General features: G+C 36.7%; 1 protein-coding gene across 4 annotated transcripts in view; it reads right to left on the bottom strand.

Moving 5' to 3' along the window:
- Positions 1–510: 510 nt before the first annotated feature.
- SRSF11 (serine and arginine rich splicing factor 11) overlaps positions 511–21,549 on the bottom strand; it is a 46,261-nt gene continuing 25,222 nt past the window's right edge. The window contains exons 4-14 of one of the 4 annotated variants that reach the window (XM_023549478.2): positions 19,035–19,144; positions 16,854–16,946; positions 16,066–16,115; positions 13,986–14,113; positions 8,610–8,691; positions 8,048–8,179; positions 4,597–4,686; positions 4,349–4,396; positions 1,381–1,476; positions 857–989; positions 511–752 (exon numbers count right to left, since the gene is read on the bottom strand). In XM_023549478.2, coding sequence (XP_023405246.1) covers positions 558–752; positions 857–989; positions 1,381–1,476; positions 4,349–4,396; positions 4,597–4,686; positions 8,048–8,179; positions 8,610–8,691; positions 13,986–14,113; positions 16,066–16,115; positions 16,854–16,946; positions 19,035–19,144 — 1,157 coding nt within the window. In that variant the 3' untranslated portion in view covers positions 511–557. The remainder of the gene's footprint in view (positions 753–856; positions 990–1,380; positions 1,477–4,348; positions 4,397–4,596; positions 4,687–8,047; positions 8,180–8,609; positions 8,692–13,985; positions 14,114–16,065; positions 16,116–16,853; positions 16,947–19,034; positions 19,145–21,549) is intronic. The other 3 variants (XM_064282127.1, XM_064282129.1, XM_064282128.1) reach the window with 3 other exon arrangements.

Raw genomic sequence — 21,549 nt, 5'->3', positions numbered from 1 at the left:
CAGCCACAAGGCTTAAAAGGATTATCTATTTCAAATGTTCATTTTCAGATATAACTATAAGAATGTTAATTTGTCATGTCAACAAACAAGACCATAAATAGATCCATCATGTTGAAGGATTTTAATGACATTTAGGATATTCCTGCCACAATTAACATGCAATCAGTGCATTCCCTACATGGCTCTATTACGGCAATGAATCAAGTTCTAAAAATACTATAAGTGAACTTACTTAATAAAGAAGATCATACAACATAAACAATCCATGCCTGCTGTAGATGCATGCAGCTTTTCATTTTTGTTATGAAGCAGCACCAGAATAGTAAGACTGCTTATTTACTCAATCAGATTTCACCATGAGAAGAACTGGTTACCCATGTACCATTTTCTAAAAGCTTTTGATGTGAATAAGTATCAGTATCAGGAGCTTTATATAACCATTTATAACTCAGAGCTGTATACATCTAGATTTGAGATGAAGAAATACAGCATTAAGAAATCACACAAAGGAATGACACCGATGCATGTATACAGTTGGATTCCTGTAGAGGTGATACTCAGTCACTCATATCCATGTCTTCTTCATGATGATCATCCCCGTTCACTTTGGATTCTCTTAATGCATCACCAGTTCCCTTTTCCACAGAACACTCCTTTGTTTTAGGGGAACCTGGTTCTGTTGGCTTTTCTTCTTTTTTCTCTTTCTCGCTGTCATACCCCTGTTCCTCTTCATCGTAATCTCGTGTAACCTGCTTTGCCAAGGAGAATAAACAACGTAAACTTCTTCAAAGAAAAATGACTTCTTATAAGTACCAACTCACCCAAAATACCAAAATAAGTTAGTTTGTAAACATACTTTTACATCTTTATCACTCTCTGATTTTCTTTCCCGATCTTTTTCCTTATCTTTACTCTTCTTCTTCTTGCTTGTTGATCGTTCTCTTTCATCTCTACTTCTCTCTTTGTCTTTCTTCTTCTCCTTTTTATGTCTAGGAGGACAATAAAATGTGCTCAAAAAAAGACGCTTTAAAGAAATTTCTCAAGAGGTTTCATTCTGAAGTGTAGAAATAAGTTTTGACTTGTTTAGATGGAGAGCTTGCCCCAAGTTCACATACTATAAGCAGGACAGCAAAGATTAAATCTCAAAACAATGGACAATAAAGGTACAAGCTGTGCTTGAGAAATACAGGCAAGATCCTAACTTGGGTAATCCTAAACAGTTTTTATTAACAATGTCTCAAATCGTAAAGGTAATGTGTTAATATACTCTTAAGCACTTTTATTCCTGAAAAGGAAGACAAAGTATAGAGCAGTATTTAAAATATAAACCCACAACTTCTGAAAAACGAAAGGACAGATCTGAACGGTTAATGTTCTTACCTCCTAGGTGATGGTGAGCGAGACAACTTTCTTTTAGGAGACCTGGGCTTCTTAGGAGACCTTGTTCCACTCCGGCTTCTTCTTCGTCTTCTTTCTCTAGAACCACAAAGGAGCAAACTGGGCTTTAAAATACAGCATCATCTCAAAAATGCAGATACATGGTAACATGGTAAAGAAGCACCACGTGGAACTCCCACAACATTCTGATAATGAAAGACCTGTTTTCACAATATTGCTCTGAGCTAAGAATCAAATGTATAATGAAGAAACAACTGGAAATCGCTAGCATAGTGTGCCTTTCCTTTATTGCCCTAAAAAAAAAAAAAAAAACAAAAAAAACCTGGCAATTTTTCTTAAAGACATTATGATGACATCAGGACATCAGAATCAAGACATTAGAAATACTAAGCTTGAGAGCAAATTGATTAACAAAAGCGCTCTCTAATGCAAGAGGAAAAAACAGCTTGAAGTATATTATTTAAGAAGCTGGTTTTAGATTTAAACATTTAGTGGCCAGAACAGATACAGGATAATTCAGTAATTCTCTGACATGGAAGGCATTTATTAGTAAGATATCCAGAAATAACTTCTTGATCATTAGGCAAAATACAGAGAATGAGTGTTAGTGTTAAGGTAGAAATGAAACAGATTCCCTATATTCTAGCAAATACATGCCCCTCAATCATGCTGTGAGCAATTTAGTTTTAAGAGATAAAAGCCTCTCTATCTTTAAGTTATGCATCTTTTTGTTTTGTTTTGTATCCTGCTTTGTCACTTATTCTCAAAAGTTCTTAAGGACCTGCAAAATGACCACTATGATTTAGGTGCAAATGAATCAAATAAATAAAACCCTAAACACATATGCACATGTACTTTCAGTTGTCCAGTTTTCAAATGAAGCTTTTTTCTACCCCTGCATCTGTCTGACCTCCTCTCCTGGAAATCTCAGCACAGCAACACTCTTCATCAAATTTTAAGTTTGTCAAGACTGTATTTTATACTTTTTGCTACAGTTTTGTGTGACTAATGCTGCAAATTCCCTAGATGCAAAGATGTTTTATACTCCACTTCTATACCCCTCCAAAGAGTGTATCACAACTGCAAACACAAAGTAGTTATTCAACAAAAACCCAGAGAACATGCCTTAATTTTGAATGAGCCAATAATCCAGCAGGTGCATGTGCTCATAAATAGGTACTTTAAAGCAACAAGCATGAACATGACTCCAGTTTTTAATGTTAGGAAAATATCTGTCACATTTCCATCTTTCATGCCCTTTTGCCATCTATCCCTCAGACCAAGTTTGGTATTCTGTTCAGTATGTATACCTGGATTCACTTTATTTCTTAAACGCTTACTTAAAACTTTTCTCCTGGTGATCTTCCCACCCCCAACTCCTTTAACGTATGGTACAATTCATGCATTATATAATTCGCCCATTTCAGTGCTACACTTCAAGGGCTTTTAGTATACTCTGGTTGTGCAAACATCACCACAACCAACTTTAGAACAATTTCATCACTCCCCCAAAAAACCCTGTGCACTTTAGCTTTCACCCTCCAATCCCTCCACCCTCCCACCCCTCACCCATACCCCAGCCCCAGGCAACCAGCTAATCTACTTTCTAGTCTACAGATTTGCTTATTCTGGACATTTCCTATAAATGGAATCACAGAATACCATCTTCTTTCAGTCAGTATGTTTTCAACGTTCACTCATGTAGTAGCATATGTCAGTACTTCATTATATTGCCAAATACTACTACCTTGCATTTTATTTATCCATGTATCAGCTGATGGAAATCTGGGTTGTTTTTGACTTTTTGGCTATTCAGAACATTGCTGCTACTGACACTTGTATACAAGTTTTTGTGTGGACATGTTTTAATTTTTCTTGGGCATTTACCTACAAGCGACATTGCCGGGTCAAATAGTAACTCAGTTTACTTTTTTGAGGAACTGCCAGACTTTTCAAAAGTGGCTACACCATTTTACATTTCCATCAGCAGTATAGGAGGATTCTAACTTCTCCACATACTCAATTAAGACTTACTATGTATCTGAATTCCTTGTGGGCATGAAATGGTCTCTCATATTGGTTTTGATTTGCATTTCCTTCACGACAAATGATGCTGAGTATCTTTTCATGTGCTTTTTTGCGATTTGCATAGCTGTAGTGAAATGTCTATTCAGACCCTTTGCCCATTTTTTAATTGGGTTGTCTTTTCATTATTGTAAGAGTTCTTTATATATTTCTGTTCCTTATTAGACATATGATCTACAAGTATTTTCTATTGCTCTGTGTCTTTTCAATTTCTGGCTAACAGCCTTTGCAGCAAAAGGTCATAATTTTGATAAAGTCCAATTCACCTGTATTTTTTTTGTTGTTGTTGTTGCTTGTGTTTTGGTGTCATATTTAGGAAATTGTTTACAAATCACAAAGATTTATTCCTATGTTTTCTTCTAAGACTTATATAGTTTTAGCTCTTTTAGGACTTGTATTCATTTTGAGCTAATTTTTACAAATGGTCTGAGCCTCCCAGTGAATTTAAACATGCTACATAAATAAATACTGCTGCCAAACATGTATAAATAAGATTGAAAGAAAATGGAAGTAAGTATGGTCAGCCCTTACATCACGAATTTCACGTTAAATATAAAAGTATTTTTTCTGTGGAGTAATGCTTGCAACACTGTTTGAATTTTACTATGAAAAATTAAAGACAGAATTACTACTCTAAGGATGACACAAATCAGAACTTGAATTGCTTCCCATTAATATATGAATAAACCATAGTATGGAAATGAAAAATTATTCTGAATATTAACATGTGGATATGTTAAATATAACTTACTACAATAAAACCAATTTAATGCAACAATTCAGTATGCTTTAGCCACCAAAACTTAACTGTTAGAATAGGAAAAAACAGAATGTGGGAATGCATATAGCAAAAACAGAAACTGACCTCGGTTGAACTCCGTGTTGTTTCAAATACCCTCTACACCATAAAATACTAAGTAAAAAGAGAGATGAACCTCAGGTTATTCTTTACAAATTGCCTTTAAAAAAAACTTTCAATGTAACGGCAAAGACTAACTTCTTTCAACACTGAATTATGTATCTATGTTCTGGAAAACACTTCATGTTCACAGGCTATCAATATTCTTGCAAAGTTTAAAAAAAAAAAGCTGAGAAGTCATGATGCTACCTTACCTGCTTGCACTTCTAGAACGTCTGGCTGTGCTATAACTTTTTGGTGGTGTTTTGGAACGTTTCTTTTCTTTGTCTTCTTTCTTTTTGTCTCTAACAAATGAACACAACTTATGAATTAAAAGACTCAGATAATATAAATTTATGTAGTGCTACAAATAAAAACAAAAGTACAGTTAGATCTAGTTTTATACTTGAAAACACTAACGTTATCCTGACATAAATGGTTTAGATATAACAATGTTGTTTGTTGTTAGGTGTTATCGAGTCAGTTCCAACTCAGTGACACAACAGACGCAACAGAAAGAAACACTGCCTGGTCCTGCACCATCCTCACAACTGTTGGTTTGTTTGAGTCCACTGTTGCAGCCACTGCATCAAACCATCTTATTGAGGGTCTTCCTCTTTTTTGCTGATCCTTTACCAAGCATGATGTCCTTCTTCCAGAGACTGCACCCTCTGGATGGTATGTCCGAAGTATGTGAGACGAAGTCTCGTCATCCTCTCTCCTGAGAGTATTCTGGTTGTACTTCTTCCAAGACAGCTTTGTTCATTCTTCTGACAGACCACAGTATATTCAGTATCTTCACCAATACCATAATTCAAAGGTATCAATTCTTCTTCCATCTTCCTTAATCATTGTTCAGCTTCTGTATGCTTATGAGGTGACTGAAAATACCACGGCTTGGGCCCTGCGCACATTAGTCCTCAAGGTGACATCTAATGTTATTCTGACAGAAACGGTTAAGCTCAAGAGGCATATTTGTGGTAAATGACTTCTTTAAAAGTCCTATTTTCCTAGTACGCCATATAAAACTTCCTCCTGTAGAGCAAAGTAGACTATGTAATGAGAAAAGAATTACGATGTTGGCCAGTTTCTTGGTATGTTAGGTGGTGAACATCAATAGGTTTAGTAACTGTCTCTAGGCCTTGAACACTCTTTTTTCCCTCTCAATTGATTATCAGTTTCCCAACTCACGATGGTCAAAATTACTCATCAGCATCACCCTAATTATTCTTCCAAAGGAAACATTCCAAGTTAACCAGGCCACCTTTTTACCTTTTATCTGTTGCAACATATTCTAGACTATTCAATGTTATTAGAACTGTATTTCATCATGATGGACTGATACTACGACCATAGCTGAGCTCTAAATCTTTTTAGATTCCTATAAAATTACTTTTAGTACCCAGAGCACTTTCCCAAGATTACCATTCTCCTCAAGATCCTAGGCAAAAAGTAGGTGATCAACATGTATTTGCTGAAGGAGAAGTCCCTTCATCCACAAATATATATACCCCCATCTATCCTCAACCATTCTATAATTTTAGGACGCTTTTGTTGTTCTAAGCTAAACCCTCTACCCCATGTTCTCTACTCTACCCCCCGCCTTCTCTCATCAGCCTATTCCATCAGTTATCCTCCCTCTTCATTAAGTCTTTATCATCTAATTCCTAGCTTACTGTCATCAGCCCTTTAATGAGTCTCAGTCGTGTCTTCCACAAATTAATTCTGAACCCTCTGTCAGAAGTTTTTAAAGTGCAAACCTGAAAATATTCCCCCTTTCAACATTTTTCGATGCCTTTCCATTGCTTCCTGGATCAAATGCAAACTCCTTAGTATGAACTACAATGACTCCTGAGATCCATTTCCTTTTCTGACCTCATTTTCCGGCACTCCTACATCAAAATGTAGAATTCATGCTAACGTTTTTTTTTTTTTTTTTAATTGTGCTTTAGGTAAAAGTTTACAGCTCAGTTTCTCATACAAAAATTTATACACATATTATTATGTGACATTAGTTGCAATCCCCACAATGTGACAGCATACTCCCCGTTTCCACTCCAAGTTTCTTGTGTCCTCTCCATCAGTTCCCATCCCTTCTTGCCTTCTCATCCTGCCTCCTAACAGGAGCCGCCCATCTGGTCTCGTGTACCTGCTTAAACCAAGAAGCACACTCTTCACGAATATGATTTACAGTCTAGTCTAACTTTAGGTCTGAAGAGTGGGCTTCGGGAATGGTTTTAGTTCTGGGTTAACAGAGCATCCAGGGGCCACGGCTTCGGGGCAAGCTAACTTTTGTAAACACCATTCTCTGCCTGAAACCATGTCTTGACTGAGTCTAGTCAAATCTATCAAAAGACAGCAGTCAATTCTCAATAAGTCTCTTCCAAACATAAGTGGTAAGTCAGGTAACAATGGTCCTTCCCTTGTAACCACATTCATCTCTCTCCTATCACACAGAATGAGAGAAGGAATGCCTGATTCCTCTTTGCATGACTCATTAGCACACAACAAAACAGATAATCCATTGAACAACCTTGTTTGTCTGATTAACTGGTGATTTCCTATGCAAATCATAATGACTAAAAGCCCCATAATAGGCTGAATACTCACAGACAGCAAAGCTACCCGAGTACCTCTGTTCCCATCAGTTGAGTTATATACTTGCCAAGAATAAATTTTGAGTTCCAGCTGCACTTATTTTAACTACATAATAAAATAAACGGACAAGCTAAAAGTATAAAGCTGCTTCTAGAAAATAAGATATTAGAAATATTAGAGACAAAGGGTAACTGCTAAAGAAAATATGCACTGTTAATATCCGTGTGTGACAACTGTAAATAACTGGGAAAAAATAAATATCTAGGTAGGTACTGCTTAAATGACAAAGTTCCCAGGCCACTTTAAAAATAGACTAAGCGTACTAATTTAAAAGATTTTGGACTTATAATAAAAGACTGGGTATTGAGTATATGTTTAAGTTGAAATAAAATATGAACCTGTGTTTCAATTTTCAGGAATACTCAACTTTTTAGTTGTCCCAAATCATGGGACAAAAGCCCCTCTTGGATGGCTCTGAATGTGGCATATAAAATCCAAACCAACTGCTGTCAAGTCAATTCCGACTCATAGTGCCCCTGTAATACAGCCTAGAACTGCCCCATAGAGTTTCCAAGGCTGCAAATCTTTACAGAAGCAGGCTAATACATCTTTCTCCTGTGGAGTGTCTAGTAGGTTTAAACCACTGATCTTTAGATTAGCAGCCGAGCGCTTAACTGCTGTGCCACCAGGGCACCTGGGTGGCATACAGTGATCCTAATAAAGACTTGTTAAGTTACTTATAAAGAGAAATATAAAGTGAATAAAGCATGGTTGTCTGCCTTACATTCTTTGGCATACCATGAGAAATTCTTAGCAGTGGTTGAGGGAAAGAATTTATACTTACTAAAAATTTTACCTAGGCCTTCAGCTTATAGCTGAAGATTCAGTTTACAAGGGAGGACAAGAAAACAACCCCCGAAAATTTCAATTAACTTCTTCGCAAGTCCAGCACTATCCACCAACCGCCCCCCGCCCCGTCCACCTCTTTCATCATTAAGTAGCAAAGTGTTTGGGGTCATAGAAGCTCTGAAATTTGTCTCCTCACTCAATGTTAAAAATCTGCTATACCTGGTTTTTGATGTACTCCTTGACCTTCTACCTCTTTCTCTGGAATGAGATCTTCTCCGTCTTGGACTTTTGGATCGTCGCCTACTCCTTGACTTAGAATGTGATCTCCTCCGTGATCTGCTTCTTGATCGCCTAATGATGTAAAAGTGCAATACACATATATAAACATAAAAAACCTGTATCTCACTTAGTATCAAATTAAGAGAAAAGATTCAGATATACAGGCTAGCCACCAATAAACGGGAAAAATTTCCTTCCAGTTGCTACCACTGTTCATTTATTCGATATGATAAAAACCTTTGATATTCTAGAAACTAGCAATACTTTTTAACATCTTTATTTTTTTTTACCTCTTAATCTTCTGCTTAACCTGTCACACCAGTCCTATGTCCACTCTCCATTTATACATTTCTGAATTCTAATTCATGTACTACGTTACAGCACTGTTTACTAAAATGTTTTTTATCTAGGAACTAGTGGATTAACAGGTAGCAAATTAAGGATGTGATAAACAGAAATTATCTTTGTCTAAGGTACAAATGCATACAAAAAGTAATCTAACCTGTGCCTTGAAGATGAGGGAGTCCTCCTTCTCCTAGAACGTGATCTTGACCTTGAATGTCTTCGTTTTTCTTCTTTTTTATCTGGATTTAAAAGAAATCTGGATTTAGAAATCTTTGAACAAATAGGAAGATCATTCCAGTTCAGGAGTTATTCTAATAGTTCATTTTATTTCAGTTTTTACATATTTCCTTCAACATAAGAAGTGATTATTTTCCCTTCAGAATGTTCAAGTTACTGAAGTGATACAAATCATCCAGGCTTTCAGCAGACTCAAATTAGACTTCTGATTCTCAGCTAAAGGTTCTTTTCATTAACAAATGGTGCTGGCAAAACTGGATGTCTATCTGTAGAAAAACGAACAGGACCCACATTTCATACTACACATAAAAACTAGCTCCAAACAGTTCAAAGGTCTAAATATAAAACCTAAAACTATAAAGATAAGGGAAGAAAAAACAGGGACAATGCTAGGGCCCTAATATATGGCATAAATCAAATACCAAACATAACTAAAAATATACAAACAGCAGAAGATGAACTAGATGAATGGAACCTCCTAAAAATTTAAACACATGCTCATTGAAAGAATTCTCCAAAAGAGTGCAAAGAGAAGCTACAGACTAGGAAAAAAGATTTTGGCTACATGTAAAAGACAAGGATCTAATCTCTAAAATTTACAGAAAACTTCAACACATCAACAATAAAAAGACAATCCAATTAAAAATGAGCAGAGGATATGAACGGACATTTCACCAAAGACATTCAGGAGGCTAACAAACACATGAAGAAATGCTTGTGATCATTAGCCATTAGAGAGATACAAACCAAAACTATAATGAGATACCATCTCACCTGGACCATATGGCACTAATCAAAAAAACAGAAACAACAACAAATGTTGATGAGGTTGTGGGGAGACTGAACTCTTAGTACATTGCTGGTGGGAAAGTAAAACAGTACCACCACTAAGGAAAACGATATGGCGCGTCCTTAAAAAGCTAGAAATAGAAATGCCGTATGGTCCAGCAATCCCACCCCTAGGTATACACCCTAAAGCAATAAGAGCCATGACATAAACAGACATATGCATACTCATGCTCATTTGAGCATTATTCACAGTAGCAAAAAAGACGGAAACAACCCAAGTGCCCGACCGTGGATAAATGGATAAACTGTGGTACATACACACAACGGAGTACTATACAAGATGAAGAATAATAACAAATACATAAAAACATCGCACAACATGGATGAATTTGGAGGACATTATGCAGAGTGAAATAAGTCAATCACAAAAGGAAAATACGTTATGAGACCACTATTATAAAAAACAAGAAAAAGTTTACACACTGGAAAAAAAATTTTTTTTTGATGGTTACCAAGGATGAAAGGGGTAGAAGGGAAAATTACTAACTAGATAGAAACACATGTTAACGCTGGTGAAGGAAAACAATACACAATCTGGGGGGAAGCCAGCACAATGTGACCAAGGCAAAGGAAGACCCCGAGAGGAACACAAGAATAAAAGGCAACCATGGTAATTATTTTAACACAGACAATTCTGCAACAAGAGTATTAACAATTTATGAATGGATACATAGGTAGATAAGTACGTTAAAGAACTGTGGAAAGGTATAAGGGAGCATACCTACCTGCTGCAGATAGAGGTTTTGCTGAAGGTATTTCTACATATATAATTGTAGGTGCTGCATGTATATTAATAGAGATAATACAGCACACCAGGGGCACAGCCATGGAAACTTCTTAGATACAACAAAAAAGCTCACAGGACAATGTTCCCAGGCTCAAAGGCAAAGGACCATAGACTCGGGGGACATCTACATCAACTGGCACAATATAGTTCATAAAGATAAAATTTTACATCCTGCTTTGACTTTGGAGAGTAGCGTTGGGGTCTTAAAAGCTTGTTAACGGCCATCTAAGATATAACTATGGGTCTCTTCCCATCTGGAGCAAAGCAGAGTAAAGAAAACCAAAGACTCAAAAAGGACTAATGGACCACATGAACCACAGCCTACACAATCCTGAAACCAGAAGAGCTAGATGATGCCTGGCTACCACAACAGAGGGTCCCAGAGAGTGTGAGGGGAAAAATGGAAAAACAAAAAATCAAATTCACAAGAGACTGGACTTATTGGTCTGACAGAGACTGGAGGAACCCCTGAGACTATGGCCCTAAGACACACTTCTGACCTGGAACTGAAGCCCTTCCCGGACACCTTTCAGGCAAACAATAGACAGGCCAAAAAAAATAAACAACAGTACCTAAGAGGAACATGCTCCTCAGAACAATCACTTATATGATTGATCAAAAGGACAACATTTGCCCAAAAGCAAAGATGAGAAGGCAGGAAGAGAAAAAAATCCATACAACAGGAAACATGGAAACTCCCAGGGTGGAAATGGGGAGACTACTAACACATTGTGGGGAACGCAACCTATGTCACGGAACACTTTATGTAGAAACGATGGAATGCTCTGTAAACTTTTACCTTAAGCACAATAAAAAATTTAAAAAAATAAAGGTTGCTTTTACTTGCCAGGCTAGGGAGACTATGAAAAGTTGCCTATAAAACAACCTATGAAAAGGAGTATTTTTCTCATTCTTCAGATCTGATTTATCCTTCAGAGGGCTTTAAAGAAGGAGTCACTTTCTCCTTTCCCAGGTTCTGTTGTTGTTACGTGACACTGAGTCAATTTCGGCTCACAGTGACCCATGTGACAGAGGAGAACTGCCCTGTTTGGTCTTCTTGGCTGTACTCTTTATGGAAGTAGATCACTGTATCCTTCTCTCACTGAGCCACTGGGTGGTTTCAAACAGTCAACCTATCCGTTAGCAGCTGAAGATTTAACTGTTTGGGCCACCAAGGCTCCTAGGTTCTACCTTCCCAAATGTAGCTACGATTTAGCAAGATTGACTTTTAATTTTTATGATGATGTATTAATAACATCTTTCCAGTCAGCATTTAACCATAAAATGTATAATAAGCTTATAATAAATATTACATTCAGCTGCCATCCAGCAGGCCCCCAAATCATGGCGGCCCCGTGCACAATGGAACAAAATGCTGCCTGATCCTGCATTATCTCCATGACGGGTTTGTGGATTGGACCATTGTGATTCATGGGGTTTTTACTGCCTGATTTTGGGAAGTAGATCACAGGGCTTTGTTCCTAGTCTTAGTCTGGAAGCTCCGCTGAAACCTGTTCGGTATCACAGCAACATGCATTCCTCCACTGACATATGGGTGGTGGTGCGGGCTGTGCATGAGGTGCAATGATCAGGACTCAAACCACGATCTCTTGCATGGAAGGTGAGAATTCTACCACTCAACCAACCAATCCTCCAAATAAAAGCAAATTTTAAACTCTTGGTCATGCAAAATGTTTCTTACCATGCATGTATTTGTGTGCACATGTGCATGTCTGGGGGCAGGACAGGATAAGTCTTCTGTGTTCTAATAAAGAGGCTCAATATTTGGCCCCCAAATTCCAGAAAGTCTTAATTCATTCACTGTTTACTGTACTTCTGATACAGAATTAGCTTTAAGTACGCCAGCTCTCTTCTTGAAATCTACCTCTTGTTGTTCTTCCCTGCACAATTATCAACTGTGTTAAGGACCAGATCTAGAACTGAATTCTTATTTCCTGGGTTTTAAACAACACGGAAGAAATTCCTTTAACTTAGGACCTAATGAAAGAAATAAAGTCACTGTATTCTTCATAACAGACTATGATAAAAATGAGATTGAGTTTCTTTCACATTTAGATCATCTCATTAATATGATTCAATTTATTGTGAATGTCATCATCGTTAACAAAAAACTCGAAAAACTAACAATTCATAAACTACTTTCAGGCAAGAGTTTTCAATGAAAATTAAAAAAAAAAAAAAAAAGGCATAGTGCACTGGCTTTGGAATTACACAGATCTAGTCAGGTATAGTTGCTGGAGCCCTGGTAGTGCAGTGGTTAAAAGCTCAGCTGTAACCAAAAAGCTGGCAATTCAAATTCACCAGCTGCTCCTTGGAAACCCTATGGGGCAGTTCTACTCTGTCCTGTAAGGTCACTATGAGTTGGAATCAACTCAGTGGCAATGCGTTTGGTTTCTTGGTTTTAGTTGGGTATGTATTTAAGTTTAGGGTCACTGTGAATCGGAACTGACCCAATGGCAAGGGGTTCAAAGAGTTCACGTTAGGCGTTTGGAGCCCTGGATCTTGGCTGCTAACCAAAGGTCAGCAGTTCTAATCCACCAGCTGCTCCTTGGAAACCCTACGGGGGTAGGTTCTGTCCTATAAGGTTGCTGTGAGTCAGAGTCGACTTGAAGGCGACAGATAGTTAGGTACTTAAAAGCTTCTACCACTTGCTGGTTATGTGACCTTGGGCAAATTAAACTTCATTAATTAAATGAGATAACACACATAAACCATTTTTTTTATTAGTTCATCTAAAATTATAACCTAAGATTATTTCCCTAATGCTATATATATAGGGCCCTGGTGGCACAACGGTTAAGCGTTTGGCTGCTATCCAAATCATAGCCAGTTCCAACACACGCGCGTGCGCTCTGTTAACCGAGAGGTGAGCAGTTCAAACCCACCATTTGCTCTCTGGGTTAAAGACGTGGCAACCTGCTTTAGTAAAAATTACCTACAGCCTTGGAAACCCTGTAGGATAGTTCTACTGTCCTATACGGTCACTATGACCTGGAATTGACTCAACTGCACACAACAAACAACATATATACCCTAAAAACAGTCCAGTTTATTAAGAAGAGTAAATCAGAACACTTAATGGGAACAAAAATCCAAGACCCAAAATATGCAGATAACGGGATAACCAAAGACAACATGCAAATGAAGTGTTTGCTCTTCTTAAACAAATGGCATTAAGAGAAGCATCTTTACTAGCTTCCCTAGGCCAAATAAAAGGCAAAAATCAATCAGGCTATCTCAACTATGCAAATACGAATGATTATAAACAACCAAAATATCATCCCAAGTATTAAACAATCCTAGGCACTACTGACATTTTGTGCTGGATTGTTTTTTTGTCGTGGGGAGCTGTTCCATGCATTGTAGGATATTTAGCAACATCCTTGGCCTTTACCTACTAGATGCAGTTGGTACCAGTGTAAGAACCTAAAATGTCTCCAGACATTTCCAAATATGTCTCTGTGGTAACCCTGCCCCAGTCCAACTGAGTATCACTGCACCATGTGATTTTTATATATTGGAATTTAGAAATTCAGAAAATGATTTACAGTATTTGGTAATACATCTCCTCATGCACGTCAATCATTTTTTGCCAAGAATCATACTTTAATTTAACACAATTGCATGAACACATTTTACCTGGTTCTATAGCAGCAGAAATTAGGGACTGTGCTTCTCGTACTCTTTTCATGGCTTCCTCTATTTCTTTACTAGAGGTATCTGATTTCAGACTTGGTGAAACAAGACCAGCAGCTACATGATTCAACCTGAAACAGAACCAAGAATTGAAATGTGAAGTTTTTTTTTTCAGATACCAAAAAAACACACCCACTGCTATTGAGTCGATTCTGATTTACAGAGTAACATGCCCCATAGGGTTTCCAAGGAGCACCTGGTGGATTTCAACTGGTGACCTTTTGGTTAGCAACCTTAAGCTCTTAACCACTATGCATACCATGATTTCTAACGTAACATAAATACAGGATATTCAAAGAACGTCAAGAGTACTGGTGATATTTTACAAGCTAAGTGGTGGCTACAGGCTTGGTTTTTATCTTAATTATAATATAAAAAAGGGCTACTAACTATAGTTGAATGATTTTGTCCTTCCTGCACCTGCCTGGCCCCTCCCCAACTTATCGATAATGACTTTCATCAAGTTAAGGGGAAAAAAAGCATAAAGTTGAATATACCAAGGAATCACCTATTCAAAAATATCATGAATTTATTATATATTGAGTAGGAGACAGTTTTGATTATAGCATAAACAACACTTATCATCAAAGCACCTAATAGAATATGTTGGCTATTATTTTGTAATATGTACTACACTTTCCCTCACCTCTGACTAGCTCTTATTTATCCTCCAGAGCTCAGCCTCTTTGATCCTCATACTGATTTCCATAGTTCTTCTGTACTTTCCCTGAGTATACGTGCTTTACTATACAGTAGTCCCTTGGAGCCCTGGTGGCCTAGTGGTTAAGAACTTGGCCGTTAACCAAAAGGTCAGCAGGTGGAATCCACCAGATGCTCCTTGGAAACCCTATGGGGCAGTTCTACTCTGTCTTATAGAGTCACTATGAGTCAGAATAGATGGCAACCTCTTATCCATGGTTTTGTTTTCTCTGGTTTCAGTTATTCTTGGTTAACTGCATTTCGAAAATATTCAACGGAAAACTCCAGAAATAAACCGTACATAAATTTTAAATTGTGAGCCGTTCTGAGTAGCATGATGGAATCTTCTGCCATCCTGCCCAGGATGTGAATCATCCCTTTGTCCAGTGTATCCATGATGTATATGCCTCTAGCCTATTAGTCACTTAGTAACTGTCGCGGTTATCAGATCGACTGTGTATCCCAGTGCTTGTGTTCAAGTTAACTCTTATTTTACTTAATAATGGCCCCAAAGTGCAAGAGCAGTGATGCTGGCAATTTGGATATGCCAAAGAGACACTGTAAAGTGCTTCCTTTAATTGAAAAGGTCAAAGTTCTAAAAATAAGGAAAGAAAAAAAATTGTATACTGAGGCTGCTAAGGTCGGCAGTTAAGAAATAATCTTCTATCTGTGAAATTGTAAAGAAAGAAAAACAAATCTGTGCTAGTTTTGCTGTTGCACCTCCAACTGCACAAAGGTAAATACAGTACAGTAAGATTTTGAGAAACTTCGTTCACATAACTTGTTACAGTATACTGTTATAATTATACTGTTTTATTGTTATTATTGCTAACCTACTGTGCCTAATTTATAAATTATACTTTATCATAAATATGTATGTATAGGTAAAAACATAGTATATAGAATTCAGTACTATTCTTGGTTTCAGGCATACACTGGGGGTCCTGGAATGTATCCCCGCACATAAGGGGAGGGGTGCTAGTGTATTTAAACTTTTAATGTTTTTCTTTCAAAGTATAAATCATGTGGTGGTAAGGACTCATAAACACTCGATATATGTATTTTTTAAAATGAATATACTAAAGATAATACTCTTTTCCTGTCATCCTGAAACAATGTATGTACAATTTTTATAAAAACCCCAAATTACATTAAAACAAAACCTTTATAGGTGGAATTACTTTTCCTTGTTTCCAAAGACAGAAAACAATATATTGCATGCTTAAGACTAGGTAAGTTTCTTTTTAGTTGAAAAAATAATTGGCTCTCGAGATACTGAACACCCATATCCATGTAATCCCTGGAAACAGAGAAAAACCCTTACTTGGGATCGACAGTACTCATAAGCTTCAATAATTGATCTGCGGCAAGAGACTGCAAAAACAAAAATACAAGAACAGTAATAATACATAAAACAATATATGACTGACACTTTATTTCTCAGTATGGTGAAATGTCTGTAGACAAGCTGCTGAATCTACAAAAAGTAGCATACTTTAGAGTGCAACACTTTCCAAAGGACACATAACAGAAACCACACTTGTCATACTGAATTTTCCAGTAGCCACATTTTAGAAAGTTAAAGAAAGAGATAACATTAGTGGCTATGGTACTGGACCATCTCTATTAACTTACATCTGAACATTATGAGGCTGAACAGTCTAGATGTTATAGAACAATTACCTCTTGCTTATTTTAAGACTTTCTGAAGATGTTTGAAAAAAATGTAAAACAAAAATACGTAGCCAGTACATCAAAAGGCCTCTACAAAGACCACCTCCCCCCCCAAAAAAGCTAAATTGCAACAAAAGAAACATTTCCAAGTGAGTCAAAGATAGGAAAACAAATTACAAACCTGCTTTTCCATCCTTTCATGCCTGTTTTCTCTGACTCCATGACATACTGATGTGCAACTTTTATATCTACCGTGAACTACATAAAACAAACTCTTTAAAGAGAAAATGACTAATAATTCAGCCACCTTTTAAAAATTCTTTTTAACAAGTTTACAGTAGAATAAATTACTTTTCTTGAAATGAAAAAGAATAGTTATTAAAATCTACTCTTTAATTATACAAATGCGCTCAAAAGTTGAAGCGTAAAAAGTTATACCTGAGAGTTCAAGTTTGCTCCAGGAAGCCCAAGTGCAGCAAGGGCAGGATCAAGAGTAGGAGCCCCCAAAGCAGCCAATGGAACAGCGCCAATCTGTGAAATTTCACATTTATTAAAACTTCATTTCTATTCTCTACACCAGAGGTCAGCAATTTTTTCTGTGAATGGCCACACAGGAAAGTTTTTAAGTACGCATGCCACGCAGTCTCTGTTGCAGCTACTCAACTCTCCCATTATAGCTCGAAAGCAGCCACAGACAATACATAAATGAACACGCACAGTTGTGTTCCAATAAAAATTTATTAACAAAAGTAAGTGTCTGGCCCCTAGGATGTAGTTTGCTGACCCTTGATCTATACAGTGGAAGCCCCATTTTTTTCACTCACTGGAGAACATTTTATCCCTAAAACTAGATTTAGGACAAAAAAAAAAAAAAAACTTCCAATATATTTTTGTGCCAATTATAAATATTGCTTTTCACTTCCAAATACACCCTCTTTGCCTTGCTTTGTGATACTGGAGGAAGGACTCTATAAACATTTTTCCTTTGACAGCTGGCATAACGATAAGCTTTGTCTGGTTCCTGTGTTCCATTTCGGTTTGTTCCTGAAGCAACAAGTGGGACACTCGGTAGCCTTCACCTCTCAGTGCTTGCCAGTGACATCGTTTGGGCAGCTTCCTAGCAAATTACATGGACATCCTGAGAGCTTTTCCACTATCCATTCTGTCAAAGGAGATCTAAATTTAAGCCTTGAAGGAGAACTTCCTCATCTAAATGGGTTTCTTCCTTGTGTTCTTTCTGTCTCAGCCCTAGAGACAGTGGTTGCTTTCTGTAACTGCTATTTATATATTCTTTAGCATTCCCGATAGTTAATATTCTGTTAACCAAAAACTAAACTCACTGCCATCGAGTTGATTCCGACTCATAGCAACCGTTTAGGACGGAATAGAACTGCCCCATAGGGTCTCCAAGGCTGTAAATCTTTACAGAAGCAGACTGCCACATCTTTCTCCCCCAGAGTGGCTGGTGGGTTTGAATTGCCAGCCTCTTGGTTAGCAGCTGAGCACTTTAACTATACCCTGTTACTAGTTTATAATTCTTTATATATCACACTTTCCGTGTTCAAATTACTATGCCGTTGTCTTCTGATACAATTCTTGTTAATGAATAATTAATTGGTATAAGCCATGTAAAATCCTAGCTTTAATAGAGACAGTCTGCCGTACTACACAAGCACTTTTTCAATTAGTGTAAGATACTATAAGGTATCAAAGTTTCTGTGATTTAACTATTAACTGATTAGAAGAAAAATACTGTGGTAATACTACTATAAAAATGGCTAAGACTATTTTATAGTTATTATACCATTCTATACATCAAAGTATCTAGAAATCATCTAGATCTTTATTCTACAGGTAAAACACTAAAGATTAAGAGATAATCAACCTCATACCCGAAAACGTGGGAACGCCTCACCTCATGTTCTAAAAAGCTTGGGAACCCGATGTCACGCTTTTTCCATTATATTGCATCCTACCATTCACTTAAGAGTTAACATAACTGATTATTTACACAGGCATGATGACATGATGAAAACAATGCTGTTATAAAATTCTAGTTGAGGCTCTTTATTCAATATATTTATTTCACTTTGAGAAACCTCTGACCAGTACCACTTATAATCTCTTCGACTGGTTAGAATGGATGATATTTAAAATGCTCTTTTGTTTGAAAATCATACATTCCTTACATTTTCAGGGTTAGAAATATAATCCAGTAGTAACTTCCTCCAACTCTATTTCCTCTCTCCATATCATATACACCCACCAAGAATCTATCTTTATTTTAAAGCCACATACTTAATTCAAACCCCAAGATACAGCTGAAGATCAAAAGGCTCGGGGGGAGGGGGAGGGGAAAAAAAAAGGCTGTATAGAAAGCATTCACTTAAGGTCTGAACTTCACCTTTATTTACTTTCATGGTCCTAATGAGCATGTTATTTTTAACAACCGCAAAAAGTGCAAAGTTCCAAGAGATTTTAATTATTTATGACTATAACTGTTTATAATACTGTGCACATGTGACATTGGTCTATGAAGAACCAGAATCACAATAGCAACTGAAAAGCTCAAACAGGTTTAGCTGTATCCACAACTTAAAAACTTCATAGAACTTATACCTGGGTAAGTGGGTTAGGAGTAGGCAGGAGTCCACCACCAGGCAGAAGACCTGCCACTGCATTAGCTGGTGCCAACAGAGACAAAGCCTTAGTCTCATCAGGAATAACTCCTGCAGAGAAACATCCCTGCATTAGAACACATTCTTTTGCAAGACAGAAAACACACAAAAACACCCAGAAAATGTCTCCCTGATACACCACCTGAGTTTGCTGAAAGTACTTATGTTCGCTAAAATATAAAGCTTGATTTCTATGATTATTTATCATTAATTTTATGTCAGAATGAAACTTCAATGTGTGAAAATTTGTTTCCTTTTTCTCTACAACGGTTAAGTTTCTAGAGTAAAAAAAATAGCACAATACACACTACTTTTTTGTTAACACTGCCAAGATTTCATCACCTGTACTCGATTTTTAAGTCATGAACCAAACGTAAGCAAGCACAGTCGGTTCTCCAGGGGTGTGCTCTCAACTTTCAAAAGCTGTTTTATGAACAACGACTCGTGTCGGCTGCTTCACTATAAAGCACACAGAAAAATCAAGATACACAAGACAAAAAAAGTTTGATTTAGGGGTTAATAATATGGTACAATAACTATGATTTTTTTTTTAAACCTACCATATAAATTTTGTAAAAATTAAGAGAAGAAAAGTATGTAAAGGAAATACTCTGTTGGAATCAAGCGTAGGGCTTTTGCTGACTCATGAAAATGAATTATGAATGTTTCTGAAGGTCTCTGAATACACTCGGGATGCGTGTGTGGGAGTGAGAGAGAGAGAGAATAGGTAAAACAACATGGCACATTCCTTACCTGTACAGTAAAATGCATTATGTTCCATTATGTGCCATGCTAACCATACCAAAAAATGCTGCTATATATAGTCAGTTCAAAAGCTAACTCAGCCAAACTCCTTAAGCCAAAAAAGACATGTATGTCTGTTTTTAAAAGCCTAATGCTGTGTGTATTCAGATAAATCTAAGGGTCCTAAGACAAATATTTATGCAGACAATTTAAATTCTATCCAATAGCAAAAGCCCTATACAGATGGATTAATCTGTTAATGTGCCCAAGCCCCCAAAATGAGAGTTCATAATACAATTAAACTACATATTTGCAAATACCAGTAGTATTTCTGTAATACATATTAAGAAACTGCATCTCATCATAAAACATACAATATGTACAGGGCACTTAAGAGAAACTGGATAAGCTGCAGAAGAAAACTGTTGGGTGGTATTTTCAGCAGGGCCTGGTATATAGTTCAGGCTGAACCAGGGAAAAGAACTGTAAAACACAACAACAAAAAAGAAAAACCACTGTTAAATAAAGGTAATGGTTCCTTCCACCTATACTGAGAAGTGCCGATAATATAAACAAATGTATACTACACAGCACTGTTATCTTGCTTGTGTCAGAGCTGTCATCAGTTTAGATACCAAGAGTTATGGAGGGGGAGAGGGGAAAAGATAATTTAGATACAGGGCATTAATGCATCAATATTAACAAACCTACAAAGATTATGGGATAATTTTGCATGCAAAATTATGTCAAGAGGATATATCAACATCTTACTCAAATTAGTGCATTTGCAACATTTCTGACAAACTAAAATCCTCTTGAATTTATTGTGAAACACTTGATAGAAGATCTGCATCCATTAAAAAAATCATGCATCTGATCCTCTGATTAAAAAAAGACTATTTAAAAATAAAACTACAATTTAAAAAATAGCAATGAGGCCCCTCACCAGTTAATTTTCATGCGTCAAGAGTATTTTTTTTACTGCTGCTTTGATAGAACCATGAAATACTGCATGAATGTGTAGAAATGAAAGGAAAAGAAACAGACAAAAGAAACAAACATTAACCAAGGAACCTAAATCACCCCCAAATCCATTACTATTAAGAGTTCCTTCCAAATCCAGCTATCTCAGTTAAGACTATTCTTTACCAGATACTTTGTGTTTATTATTCTAAAAACACTAACCAAGAGCCAACACCAAAGTGTAAAAGAGCTAAAATTTAGTGAATGGGTGATAAAGGGACTGAGTATATTATTTAGTAGATACAACATTAATACAGCATATCATACCAGAAATTAAATACATGAAAGCAGATTTCTGTACTAAAGATATCTGTAATTCTCCATTTACTCCCAAATATTTCACTTTCATAAACATATCTAGAAAATTATAGTTTAAAAATATTTATGAAAGTCAGTTATGATATACTGTACTATGTTCAAGGTATGTGAACTATGACATAATACTTAGCCAATACAAATTCTTTAAACTTAAAGGCTAAAATGTTTTGCACATTATTTATATGATCTGACCCTTTTCCCAAGACCTATCGTCAATTTTACTCATCCTGAATTTAAATTTTATATATTTTTTCTTGGTGACATGTCTTATCCTCCAACAAGCATACTAGTACAAAAGAAACTGCTTAATCAAAACACATTAACTCAAAAGTTTGTTTTTTCTTTTTTTAACTTTAACGCTTGGCCCATAC

This window comes from Loxodonta africana, chromosome 3 (genome assembly GCF_030014295.1).
Source record: "Loxodonta africana isolate mLoxAfr1 chromosome 3, mLoxAfr1.hap2, whole genome shotgun sequence".
In the NCBI taxonomy this organism is placed as follows: Eukaryota; Metazoa; Chordata; class Mammalia; order Proboscidea; family Elephantidae; genus Loxodonta; species Loxodonta africana.
Note: the sequence above shows the minus strand (reverse complement) of the source record. Positions and strands in the feature narration are given on the sequence as shown.